Source organism: Ciona intestinalis, chromosome 3 (assembly GCF_000224145.3).
Source record: "Ciona intestinalis chromosome 3, KH, whole genome shotgun sequence".
Lineage (NCBI taxonomy): Eukaryota > Metazoa > Chordata > Ascidiacea > Phlebobranchia > Cionidae > Ciona > Ciona intestinalis.
The window spans coordinates 4725638-4739215 of NC_020168.2; the positions used below are offsets into that span (position 1 = coordinate 4725638).

Below are 13578 nucleotides of genomic sequence, written 5' to 3' on the forward strand. Positions count from 1 at the left end.
AGAACAACATAAATGTAATTACCACTTTAGGGTCTACATAACATATACAATAGCCGTATTATATAGGATAACACAATGGCTGGCACAATGTAATGGAGAAAATGTAACATAACAGTTAATTTCTTATTCGCTGAGTACTGTAAAAAAATAAATCCATTTATTGTTACCTGAATTGTACAACTAAGAGGATAAAAATGAAACAGGATGTCTGTACAAAGTTAAACATTGGCAAATATCAGACCATTTGCTTGTTTTACAAAAATAGACCAAGCAAATACGATACCCACCTCGCTCAATGATAATCCTTGGTTTTAATTCATAACAGCTACCACAAGCTTTAAAGTAACGTCCTTTCAGCTCCTTTTTACCAATCATACTTTGCAAAATTGTTCTCTTATTTGAATCCAATACACAAGGTTGAACTGTTTCTTGCCCATTATCTTCGGCTAAACCAAAAATTAAATTCACACTGGTGGTTCTAACCAGGAAATTCTAGGCATAACCACAATTCAAAGTAAATAAGTACATTTTTTTATTATTTTATGATATATGAACTTGAGAACTGACATATAGTAAGATGGGGGGAGATGGGATACCTTTTTATTGTATTTTCTTGTCCCACTTGGTAGTAAACAAAGAACATTTAAAGAATTAAAACAGACTGTTTGTAATTGTTTAAAACACGATTAGGATATTTGAAGATATTGTGCTAAAGGTGTCCCACCTTCTCCCAGGCTACTATACATTAGGTTATAATAAAAAAAAATTGTAAATTAAGGGGCATTGGAAAACTCAATTTTACATTTACAAACCTACAGGATTGTGTTTACATAGATAGTTATGCTTAGAAATAAGTAAAAGGGTACAATGACAATGTTTCAATGTATTTAAAATACATTATTGAAAACAAATATAGAGAAAAAACTCTATAGAAAAAAATATACATACGTACCAGCAGACCATGATGGTTTTAATAATTGTATAACCCTTTCTCTTGATAAGCCATAATCACTTATTGCAGACAATATGGATCTTTCAATGTCTGTATGGGTCGAGTTCTGCAATAACAAAGGAACAGTGGTAGATAAGTCCAAATTGGAAGAGATGTGAAAATAAAATTAGGCAAAAAATGAAAAACATCACACAAGGTAAAAAAAAAGGGGAAAGGCTTAAATAAAAAAATAGTCTGATTGTGTTTTTGAAAGTTACTTTTTTATTACGAGGAACCACCATTGTTTGCATGGTAAATGCTTACTTTCAATAAGGAAACATCAAATTAATATTGTGTACTAAGCTTACTTGGCCCCTTCCTCCTGTTGCTTTTATCTCATGAAAATGTGAATGAAATTCGGTCTCTATCGCATACACAAGAATTCTTTTCTTGCATCTGTAAATCAAGACAACTGTGTTAAAATAAGGCACTTCAAAGCAAATACAACCATTTAGTATGTCACATAATTATACTTTTTACATAAAAAAAATCCTAAAACAAACATCTCTTTCGTATTGCTACAATAAAGTCAGTGGACCATTACAACTTGTACAACTGGTTAGTGCCAGTGAAGAATGATTTTCTGCAAACTACTAAACCATAACCCCAAACCACTAACCCCAAAACCAATACCCAAATCTGTAATGGAAGATTCTTCACTAATACCCATTTATGAACATATTATTGTAAACTTAATTTTTTTTAAATTAAAAAATGCAAAAAAAATAGTAAAAAATATTTTAAAATAACAAAAAAAGAAGAACTCGGTTTACCGGTGATTATTGCTTAACTTGCAATGCTCCTTCACTTGAAAAGATTCCTCAGTTCTATCTAAACATGATGAGCAACCAACATACAAGTGTATACCCCTTTTATCTAGATGAGATTTCAAACTATCCACATTTGTTTCCATTGTTGTAGAAACCTCTAGGAAAACAGAAAAATAATTATGAAAAATAATTTTATCAACAGATAAAACCAAATGGCTAAAAACTTGAAAAACAGATCTTTTTATGAACTACCCTAACAATTTCTCTCATTAATACATTACAATCTTAAGAATAAAACAACACAATTTTCAAATAACAACTATTTATGGTAAAACTAAAAGCATTTCTTTTGAAACTACAGTTGGAAAAACGGCGACTAACTTTAAAAAATGTCTTTGTGCCTCCAGACTTCCTCTTAAATAAAACCTAACTCTGGTTGTACGTGCTTATATGACTATGATATGACTTAACACAAAAGAAACACGTCAGGGCGAGAATACAGTTTCGATCGTGGTGTAAGTTCACCCTTTGTGTATAATTGTACTTCCTCTTTTTTTCGTATTGTTCATTTGTTTATTGCGATAGCAAACTTTCTACTTCTGGGATTCCCCAGCTCTGAGATCGTTTATTAATTTGGTCCATTGGTATCAAAAATCAATCGTCGATATTATTTTAGCGGTTTAATCAACTTTTTAAACTATCAGTGTTTGGTTCTAATTGTTAGTGTGTGTTTAAAATAGTACTTTATCATAGCTACAGATTGTTTATTATTATTGGCCTTGCGTTAAATTGATTCAAAGTGGCTTTACCCGAGAAAGGAAAAGATAGTGCTAAAATTGCTGCATTAATAAAACCTAACATTTAAAGACAAATTTATGAAACAACGTATTTGTAATGAGTGTAAAATACTTCTTTGATATAACCTTTTCGATCTGACGTCAAAATAAAAGTTACACATACACAATTGAGACCATATATGTTGTAGAAACTCAACTTTACGTCGAAGAGCCTTTGTTACACGCTTCATCATAATGTTGTTTGTTGTGGTTCGATCACTTTAATGTTGTCGCTGTCGAGTCAAGCAGCTGGCTACGTAAAGAAAGAAAGAAAAAAAAACGAAAGAGCGGCGTATTGTGCAATTTATGTATAATATGCTTGATTCCGCTACATAAATGTGATTTACTATATCGTTTTTTGCACTATAATACAATTTAAATATGAAGTGGCAGTTTCAGTAAAAAGTGTATTGTTTAGTGCACGTATTAATTAGAAAAAAGGCGCCTTTGCTGTCGTGTTGTTAAAACGTCTACTTGATAGTTTTTCCTCTAAATTTCACGTGTTTTATAATTGTGCAGATTCATGATGGACACTGCCTAGTAGTTTTGTAATTACCCCGATTTACATCAGCAAGTTGTATTTAAATTGTAGATAATTATGGTGAGCCACGAAACGCTTGTAGCGGAGCTATCCGTGGTCAGTAGCATGAGCACTGAGGATAGGTATGTTTATATTGCTTAAACAAATATTATTTAATTTCACATAAACTCATTCGTCAGTCCACATCGTGTCCAAAACAAAATACTTGTTTCTATTTAAAGTTGAATGATAACCTGTTGCTGATTTTAATTTTGAGGTCAAAACAATATTTATATAATTTGAATATAGTATTGTATTTTTTTGACACTCAATTTTTCAATTTATTTTTTTTACATAAATTAAAAATAATAATATGGTTTCGAGGCCCTAAATGCAATGACATTGTCCTTAATTATATTTTTAATATTTGATTTGCGTTAACTTGTAAGCAGGCACGAGGTTGCCTAAAACAGAACATTCATATTATAACGATAAATAGAATTCATTATACAATAAAAAGTTAAATAATTGAATAGTCCTATAGGCTCTGTATGCAATGTCTTATTTCCGAAATAACCTTTTTTCCATTTCCAGGTTAAATCATGCTCAAAAAAGAAGAATTGAACAAATTCGAAAATGGAATGAATATGAGAAAAAACTAAATGATGCAAACAAGCCTAAAGCAAATCTTGGAAAGTCTGTTAAATTTGGGGATTGCGTAACTTTGCTTGAAGCTGCTGCCAGGAATGATTATGATGAAGGTGAAACTCATATATTAAAATACTAACTTTTGTATGAATTTTAAAATTTGAGTTTCCAAAAAAAAATTGTGGACTGTTTTTCTTTTAAAAATTAATTATTTATATATATATATATTTTATTATATTTTATTAGGGCTTAATGAAGTAAACCTGACAATTAATTGAAAAATACACTAAGTTTAACACGGTAACATGTTTGATGTTTAAATTAATATCTTGACACAAACTAGACATTGATGACTTCTCCTATGGGTATACCGTACCATAGGTATCACATATATCTCACATCCCATAGTTAAATTTCAATTTCACATAATTCATCATTAAATTTTGTGCCTATGAAAATCAATTAAAGCACATAAATATTTAAACCTAATTTGCTAATATTACAGTAAAACATCTGCTTGAAAGTAAAGTTAACCCGAATGAAGCAAATGATGATGGCCTAACTGCCCTACATCAGGTACAATGCTTACTATTGTATATCTATGTGTATATATAAAAGAATCCTCATGATTTTGGTGTCAATGTGTTTAAAATATCATGTTGCCCAAGTCGTCCATTTTTAGTAATGCTTGGAAATTATGCAATGCAGTTTTTTTTAAGAATTGTTTTTGGTCTGGTGCCATTGCTTAGTGCCTAGGTGTTTGCATAGTAACTGATGTCCGCTGCAATTGATAGTGAATGTGTCCTTGAGCGAGACACTTAACGGACATTACCAAGGTCACTAATGGACTGTAACACCCTGGGTGTTAAGGAAATAGGCCAACTTTGGCCTAAATCTCAAATCCCATGGTGTGCCATACTGAAGAACCTCACTCACTTAGAATAAAATTTTACATGTTAATTCAAGCTGAATTAAAATAAAAATTCTCCATTCCATTGACCAATTTTTTTAGATGTAAAAATGCAGTTCTGCTCATGTTTTTTAATTTTTATTTACCGCATCGTTAGTTCTTTAGCTGCAAGCACTATTTTTAATCACCTTTTTATGCTAGTGTGGATTTATAGGTTAAGCTATAAAGCTGCCATAGCTATTAAATGTTAAAGAGTATTAAATTACAAGCTTATGTAATAATCTCTACACTTTAAGTGTAGCGCTCTAGACCGTTTACACAATTCAAGTGTTGCCCACTGTACCGTTTACAAACCCTCTTTATTACGTGGCAATATTTAATTATGTTTTCAAATTCATAAGCCATGTCAGTTGCTATGCTGGGATTGAATAACTTTACCTTTTACCATGGCACTGCTATAGTTGGCTATTTCATAAGTTATAGTTTGGTAGAAGACAGAATGATATAAAAAAGATGTAGCCCAAACTTATATTTATAATTGCTGCAAATTCAATTGTAGCACAAACCCATGTTTATATTTCTGATGAGGACTCGATTTTTGTAATATGCTTATTCCAACAGTTCTTTGTCTCTGTTAACAATACAACAAGCTTTTTATGCATAGTAGTATTAGTATGTGATGTCATGATTAGCTTCCTTCTCCATGCATCCTGCTACTGCCATTCTCAAAATATGCAACTGTTGCGTTTATGAAAAGCAAACTATCCATTACAGGCGTGCATTGATAATTTTGACGGAATCGTTGAACTTTTATTGGAGAACGGCGCTTACGTTAACTCAGTGGACAGTGAGTTCTGGACGCCACTCCATGCTGCTTGTACGTGTGGACACACCAACATTGCACAAATCCTTGTGGATAGGTAAGCATGCTTAACTTATATCGTTCTTATAAGTGTAGCGGCCACGCTTATTTCTTCCAAATAAATGTAAAATGTTTTTAACTGTAAGCGTGTTCTAACAACTGTTGTTTTGTCGCAATATACTGTCTTTTTGTTTAAAGTATTTCTAAATCTTTGCTACCCTAATCAAAGAGAAAAACAAAGTTATTATTATGATTAGGCTACCAGTTAAAGAAGTTTAGTTTTTTATTAATAAGCAAAAAATATAATTTTTTGTTGTGTATCAAATCATATATAGGGGGCTTGATTTTGGATAACCATTTCTCCCATACGTTTACCCTCGGTTTTGAGGTGACAATTAATAACTTGGTTTTGGTAGCCATAGGAAGATATATTTCAATTCAATGACATTCGTCCACAATCCATATTTCCGACATTGAAATTTAAGGCGTAACTATTGGCAGTGCAAATGGTTTAATGTCATTTTCCTTAAATCCATCCCGACGTTTTGTAACTGCTTGAATAACTTTTTGAAGTTTTGTTTAACTTAGCCAAACAGAATCCATAACCTTAAACACACAGACTGTAATTCATCTATTCCTAATGTCAGGAAGTTTGTAAATATGACTTAAACCGCAAATCTGCCTCACCTGTGTAGTTTAGCAGCCAATGATGTAGAAATGATGTTGCTACATGTTTCGACAGGGGCGCTAACCTTCTCTCGCTTAATGCTGACCAAAATATGCCGTATGATATCTGTGAAGAAGAAGACACACTGGTTTATATCGAGCGTGCTATGGCTAAAAAAGGTACCATGTTTTATGGAAACTGTATGGGCCATTTGATCATCAAATTTTTTATTGAATTTTTTATTGAATTTTTTATACAAATCCCAAAAGACTTACATAGACATGCTTGTTTTGTTGACAATGTAGTTAGATACTAGCCATAGCGAGTAATTTTAAAGTTTTTTTTTCTTATAAAGTCAAAAGGGATCTCGCTGAATTTTGTTAAATTGAAATTTTTTCTTTCTACACAAAACACTTTTAACTCTTTTAAATGTATTAAAATCTGATTTTGTTGTTAGCAATGCTTTCAATTACATGCAACAGTCATATTAAAGATTGCATCACAATTGCCCTTTTACATAATTGCAACAGATGTATGAGTATGACGTTGCTTTGTATAAATAGTAACCAATATGTAAGCTGTTTAATGTGATGTTAACTCTCTTACTCAGAAATCATGGGACCATAAGCTTTAATCATATAATTGGGTCTTAATGTTCGTTTTATATTTTTATTGATATGTTGCTATCAAATTCTTCAATTTTTAGTGGAGTGTGAGGTGACTTTGTTTGAATACAGTTACACATTGTATAGTTATCAACTTATAACTTAAGAAAACCTTGGAAATTAATGTGGTAAATAGTAAATGCAATATTCTTTGACTCAGCTTGGTTGTAGACACCAAACAGCAGGATAAAAGCTGTTTTAAATGTGCAACTTAGGTGTTAAAACATATACTCCCGCCCTGTTTTAAAAGTTGGGGAAACTTTCTAGAGCTAGGCACCCCTAACAATATGGCTTGTTACTTCAGGTGTTTATTTAAAGTATCTTTACTGAGGATACCGGAAGTCACAAGCATATGATGCCACCCTTGTTTCAAAAGTTAGGGTGCCCCATCCATTCCTAGGCACCCCTAACAATATGGCTTTGCTTAAAATCATTTCCATGTTACTTCAGGTATAACCCAGGAAGAAATAAATGATTCAAGGTCGGCGAAAGAGCGAAAAATCATGGAGGATGTTGTTGCTATGGTTGAAAGTGGGGGAGATATTGAGAAAAAGGATGAGAATGGAGCTACCATTGTAAGTTATCATTGTTAGTTTCTATCGTAAAAATTTTTGCATTAACTTCAGTTTTTGATTTTTGACTATGATAGTAAACAAACCTTTAAAAGTATTGGCTCAATGGTACAGCATTTTATGGGCAATTACATTTACATTGTTTAACCAACTTATACTAAAATATGACCTGTTTTTCGAGTCACCAGCCAAACGCTTATTGGACAAAATCAATACAGTTATTGTTTAACCAAACTGGTGTATAGGTGTAAACACCAGTGTTTAATCCATATTCATTGCCCCTTCTAGTTATTACTGTTTTAAAACCTTCTAAAACCAATATTTTAACAAGTCTTTTATGAAATCAAATATTGTATTTTGTATATTTTTGTTGAACATTAGTTTTACTGTGTATGACACTATGACAGTGTACCTATACATTTTGCCCTAGTTTCTACAACATCTGGTGTATTTTAGAAAGTTATATTTAAACGATCGCAATAGCTTTAATTAGCCATCCATGTGTGTTATTACGTTGAGTGCTGTGCAGTGACTCACCACCCAGCATAGGTTTCACACTAAGAGTTGTTTTGCTTCCCGTTACAACACTCAAACCTGGTCTGAATCACTTACAGTGCGTAGTTGCGCTTTGTAATTATAAACCAGCTTGTTTTATCTTCATTAAGCAGCGTAAATTACGCAACACAATCAAATCATACAGCCTAAATAAGAGCCAGGGAAAATTCGATTTTTTATGAGCTGTATATTTATTTCTGAACTGCTTGCTTTTCCAGCTTCACATTGCTGCCGCAAATGGTTATGTGGACCTAACTAGATACTTCCTTCTTCAAACTACCAATGTAAACATCCAGGATAATGATGGATGGACCCCACTGCATGCTGCAGCTTGCTGGTGCCAGGTACAAACTATATGATGAACTGATGAAAAATCAAATCAGTGTAACATGATATTCTTATCACTTTTTGTGTGTAACACAATACTTTATAGGAAAATGTTGTTCAAAAGTTCAGCAACATTTGATAGGACAATATTTTGCTAATAGAGAAACTGCTGTATTGTGGTGGGCAGTATGTCGAATATGAATTTCCTTTTTGTAGATGCAAAATCAGATCAGTGTAATATGATATCCTTATCACTGTTCGGCGCAACATTTTACTTCATGGAGAAATGTTGTTCAAAAATTCAGCAACTATTTTGCTAACAGAGAAAATGATATAATAGGATGTTACATGCAGTATATCTAATATGACTTTCATGTTTTAGATGGATATTGTTGAGATTCTTGGCCTTGAGTCCAACGGTGACCCTTCAATTAAGAATAAACTGGGAGAGCTTCCTGCAGGTAAACATTTACCAACTACCTACCCAAATTTCAATGTTTAAAATTACTTTTCTTGGAATTGGAGATATGCCAACAGCAATGCATCTAGCAGATTAATAATTTATAAAACTCGATAAATCGTACTACAGGTTACTTGGTATATAGATTACCCCGAATGCTATACACCCTTGCAGTTTGCAGTAGTGGTCAGCTAATTGGTTTCAGGATCAATACATCACATGGTAGCATTGGTAATAGTTAATCACCACGCCATGTTGCACTTGACTTCTGTTCTTTGCTCAAATTAAGCTTCAAGTGGGGCATGGAATTTTGATTATTCTGCGCCGCTCTCAAGAGCTAAAACAACAATTAACTGTTGTTCCGGAGTTGGTTTAGTATTAGCTTATGAGTGTATTGACTTTTAAGCCACTCCGACGACCCTTGAGGGTTTCAGTTAACACAGTGTATTCCCATGCACCAGCAAATTATATACAGTGATTGATATTTTGAGTTACATTGCCAAGATGTCATAGGTGTCACTTATTGTAGACAAAATCTGGAGTGACATTTCTAAAACGCTCTAGTTTTTAAACATAAGGAATCACATTGATTAATGTGGTGAATGCAATATACTTGATCCCTGCTTGCATAGTGACCTTATACGGCAGGGTAAAAAGTAAACAGTTTAACAGCAGGGTAAAAACTGTTGAAAACTGGGTTTTAAAACATATGATGTCAACTTTTGGTCAAAGTTGCGTAGACACCCCCAACGTTAAGCTTATGCCACACACTTCTATCCTAACATGTGACGTGTCAAGATTGAGTAATAATTAACCACAAACACACAGCGTGTCAGCTCTTTGAAGTTCATAACATGGACTTTACCACTCATTCCATGCAAATTTTGCAACATAGTGAACAACGTGGCAAAATTTGCTTTGGTACAATACTTAACCCTAATCTTACTTATTTACAAAAATTGTCCATTGTTTGCCCCCTTATAAGTCAACTTTAACCGTTTTTAAACCTTAAACGAGGTTAAATATTTATTTTACCATTGCGGGTGTTTTCGTATAAATAATGGACTCCAACAAAAATGACAAGTTTTTGTAAAAAAAATAAATTAAACTATAAAATTTTTTATTTACCGTTTTTAACAAGCTCATTAAACTCCCAGATGTAACGGAGGACGAAGAGATTAAAGCCCTGCTTAATAAACTCAAATCGCAAAAAGAAAAGCGAAAGAAGTTCCACGGTTTCCTGAAATCGAACGGTCGAAACAGCCACGCTAGAGCATCTGGAATGCGGGGGTAGGCAAACTCCCTTTAGATAACGAAGCTCTTTTAACGCCTCTGTAAACGTTAAACGTATTTTATGTGCTGTGCAATAATATTATCACAGAAACGCACTCTTGCACAGGCTGTACATTTTCAGCCATAAGCAAATGAACGAGTTTTATGTACTGTGTGGTAATATTATCACAAAAACGCACGGCTGAAATTAATAGCTCGTGTTTCTCGTTTTAGCAGGACTTGAGCATTGGTAGGTTGCACTTTATTTAGGCTTAAGGAATGTTCATTTTCAGCCATAAGCAAATGAGCGTAACCAAACTGTTTTTAAAGCTAATAGCAAACAATGGTTTCATGTATGCGCTTTCTTGGCGCTCAGGGCAAATTCCTTGCACGGAAAACCACGGGTTGAACCGCGTATGTTGACCTACAACGTTGTGGAACCGCTTTGATCTAATAAGTGTATTTACTGGTCAAAAACGTGGGTTACAGTTTCCCAATAGATAGTACGAATGGGGAAACGTATAACATTCGTTTTTTTCGATTCCTTGATCCAACAGAGGGTAATTAAATCACTGTAGAGGATTTAGCCGATTTTTCAACTCTCAGAGTTTATTTATTTTAATCTAACTTTCCGTTACAGCCAATCGTTTAAAGGTCGTAGCAAGCGAGATAAAAAGAATGGAATTTCAGCCGTCGAGGCAAAATCCGAGGCTCAGTTCTGGATAAAAGGGCAAGACACCGAGACGGATATGGTAAGTTATCCATGGCCGTTGTTTTGTTACTTTTAGCTTCAATTTTGCTGCGGGTTGTTTCGTTTAAACGCACAACCATTAACCGCCTTGATGTTTGTCAAGTTTAGACTAGCTAAGGCATCTAACAACTCTCGTTTCGCCGTTAAACCGCTTTTATTCTGTTTCCTTGACCGTGCAGTCCACTGCGAAGAAGAGCTTCAAGTTTTTTTCATTGCCAAAATTTCCCACCCGTAAAAAGAAGGACAAACACGACAAATAGTGTTTTCCGCACACGGTAAGGCGCTGGCATCGTGTCCTTTTTGTTTGCACGGTTCCCCTTTGCATTTCCTCGTGGGCATGCCTCATTCATTTCTTGTTTCCCATCAACGGTCATCGCACGTCGGTGCATGGACTTCATCCAAGTACAGCAGACAAGCTTCTTGTTTAATATTAATTTCAACGGAACACCAATCTTCAAAATACGTTTATATCTAAAATTCGGACCCAGGAACGCAAAATCGATTCACTTCTCTACAGATGGTCCAACACGCAATTAAACCCTTTCCGTTATTTACTTTATTTAATTAAAAATCCTGTTTTTCTTATTTTTCCTCAGTTTAAAATTTCTTTTTTTTTCTGAAATAACAAATTAATCCAAAACAGTGAAAACGTCACGATTTTTTTCACCAACCTAAAATTCTCTTTTCACATTCCTACAGGTTCCTATTTCCAAGCCACAGCCGAATCTCTTGACATCTCATGACTTAGAGGGAAATTACGTCCAAACATCGAACGATTCCGACTCCCTCTCGTCAGAATCGAACATTTCGACCGAAAATCGGAAAGACATTGCCCCAGTCGAGGCTCCAAAACGCGACAACAACAACAAGGGTTCGAAGCCCACCCCTTCTACTGCAGATCACGACAAATCCGTACCGACCAAACGATCAAAAAACGGCCTTCTATCCAGCAAAGAGGGCGAGACATTATCTGATTACAAGAAACGACGATCAAAAGACGCTGGAGATCCAGCCGCCCACAAATCTCGTTCCATTGGATCTCCTGCCCTGGACGGCGACAGGTTGGCTATATACCAACAAGTCGCTGGTTCGAAAAGTCGCAAGAAACGAAGCTGCTTAATTCTTTAACATATTTTATTTTCGTAATCCGGATTGCTTTATAGAGTTTATCGCTTATTTCTTTCGTTATACGTTGTACTCTACCAAATGTTCCGTTTTCTGCCGTAATGTGCTCACAATGCAAGAATGCGACGAACAATCCGTTTCAGTGACGTCACAGTCCGCATTTTGTTGAAACAATCCTCTCCAGTTATTGATTGCTTCGTTAAAATACGGTAAAAATCCGGCGTTTGTAAGACCTTGTACGAAAACCTTCTGGAAACTGTGATGTTATTCAAATTCTAAGTAATCGATTTTGCTTATTTTGCTGCACGGCAAGCAACTCGTTGCTACGCTTGCAGAAAGGTGTGCATCCCTATTTATTATACGACACTGTATTTGATCACAGAGTGTATACTCGGATCGCATGTTTATTGATTGTGACATTGATTTGCTGAACTGCACTTATTGCTTGTCACTGAGATATGACACCCCACACGAATATCCACTTTGCTTCACACGCCGGCTATTACCGCTGCTACACCGGACTATATCACTACCATGGCTTCAAGAACCGTGTTTACCGCTGGGACCTTGTAACGAACATAACTTCATATACACGGTATAAATCCCAAGGTCACAAGCCTTATAGCAAACGTGCAATAAACCTTCGTACTTCAATCTATCCCACAAAGTGGTAGCATCATATTCCCGCTTAGTATTTTTCTCTTCCAAATTTAAAATGTCGTAACGCTTTGTTTGACAGCTATACCCGATCTCCGAATTGAAAACTGGCCAACCATACGTGTGAAATTGCGTTTTATAACTCAGTACAAGCGGTCCAAATATCTTGTCCAACTGTGAATAATGGTGTTACAATTTCTACCCCACTATATGTAGCATCTGTTTCATTCGCTTTGGTTTTGTAGCTAATCGTGCAATCCGTACCCGACAATTCTATCAAATGTTTTTCTTGTTTTTTTTCGTGACCTTTTAAGTCCTCACCAAATATATAAGAAGCATTTGTTAGTTGAATTAATTTTCCACAATCATTTGCAGTGCAATGCTGGCTATGATTGGCTCGTGTTGTTTCATTATCTAATAAAGTAGAGTGTTTCCTATGTATTTATTGCCGTGTCGGTAAGATGTTATAGACCAACAGTTTATCAACTGTTAGCCTACAAGGTACTACTCATCTGTTACATACACTATATTAAATATAGGTCCGTGGGGTAAGATTGAACACATTTAGTTTTATAATTCTTCGATTGTTCTTTGTTTACTACTAAATTAGACGATAAAATAAAACAGAACAAAAATGTGTCCCATCTTTCCCAACCCTACTATATATTTTGTTCCTGAGGATATTTTTTGTTTTTCAGAAACAAATATGGTTTGTTTGTTACAAATATTTGTGTTTGTCACGAACAAGCTGTTTTACCTAATTCGAAATATTCAGTAAATAACTAATACCCCCCTTTAAATTAAAAATAAATTAATCCGAATTTCGGACAAAACTCTTTGGGCAGCACTGAACGCCACGCAATATGTTTAGATCCTATAAGACTAAATTAGAGCGAAATACGTCTTAAAGACAGATAGAAAACCTAATTTTCAGTTTAAGTATAAACTGTTATTATAAAACGCATAACGATGCTTGGTTGGTTTTAAAAT

General features: G+C 34.4%; 2 protein-coding genes across 4 annotated transcripts in view; one reads left to right on the plus strand and one right to left on the minus strand.

The window, feature by feature from the left end:
- Positions 1 to 6281, minus strand: part of LOC108951127 — a 7251-nt gene extending 970 nt beyond the window's left edge. Inside the window, exons 1-5 of one of the 2 annotated variants that reach the window (XM_026833953.1) lie at positions 6225 to 6281; positions 1765 to 1918; positions 1300 to 1387; positions 953 to 1058; positions 288 to 446 (exon numbers count right to left, since the gene is read on the minus strand). In XM_026833953.1, coding sequence (XP_026689754.1) covers positions 288 to 446; positions 953 to 1058; positions 1300 to 1387; positions 1765 to 1904 — 493 coding nt within the window. In that variant the 5' untranslated portion in view covers positions 1905 to 1918; positions 6225 to 6281. Of the gene's footprint in view, positions 1 to 287; positions 447 to 952; positions 1059 to 1299; positions 1388 to 1764; positions 1919 to 2142; positions 2211 to 6224 lie in introns of those variants that run through there. The other variant, XM_026833954.1, reaches the window with a different exon arrangement.
- Positions 3115 to 13029, plus strand: LOC100179271 (protein phosphatase 1 regulatory inhibitor subunit 16B-like). Of its 2 annotated transcripts, XM_018811210.2 has the most exons (12): positions 3115 to 3260; positions 3712 to 3878; positions 4271 to 4341; positions 5450 to 5595; positions 6280 to 6383; positions 7320 to 7444; positions 8215 to 8340; positions 8706 to 8784; positions 9941 to 10073; positions 10696 to 10807; positions 10986 to 11081; positions 11506 to 11838. In XM_018811210.2, the coding sequence occupies exons 1-11, from the start codon at positions 3196 to 3198 to the stop codon at positions 11064 to 11066; spliced, it is 1209 nt and encodes a 402-aa protein (XP_018666755.1). In that variant the 5' UTR covers positions 3115 to 3195; the 3' UTR covers positions 11067 to 11081; positions 11506 to 11838. The 2 variants fall into 2 exon arrangements, with proteins under 2 accessions (XP_018666755.1, XP_002122972.1); XM_002122936.5 differs by lacking the exon at positions 10986 to 11081 and having other exon boundaries at positions 11506 to 13029.
- Positions 13030 to 13578: the final 549 nt, after the last annotated feature.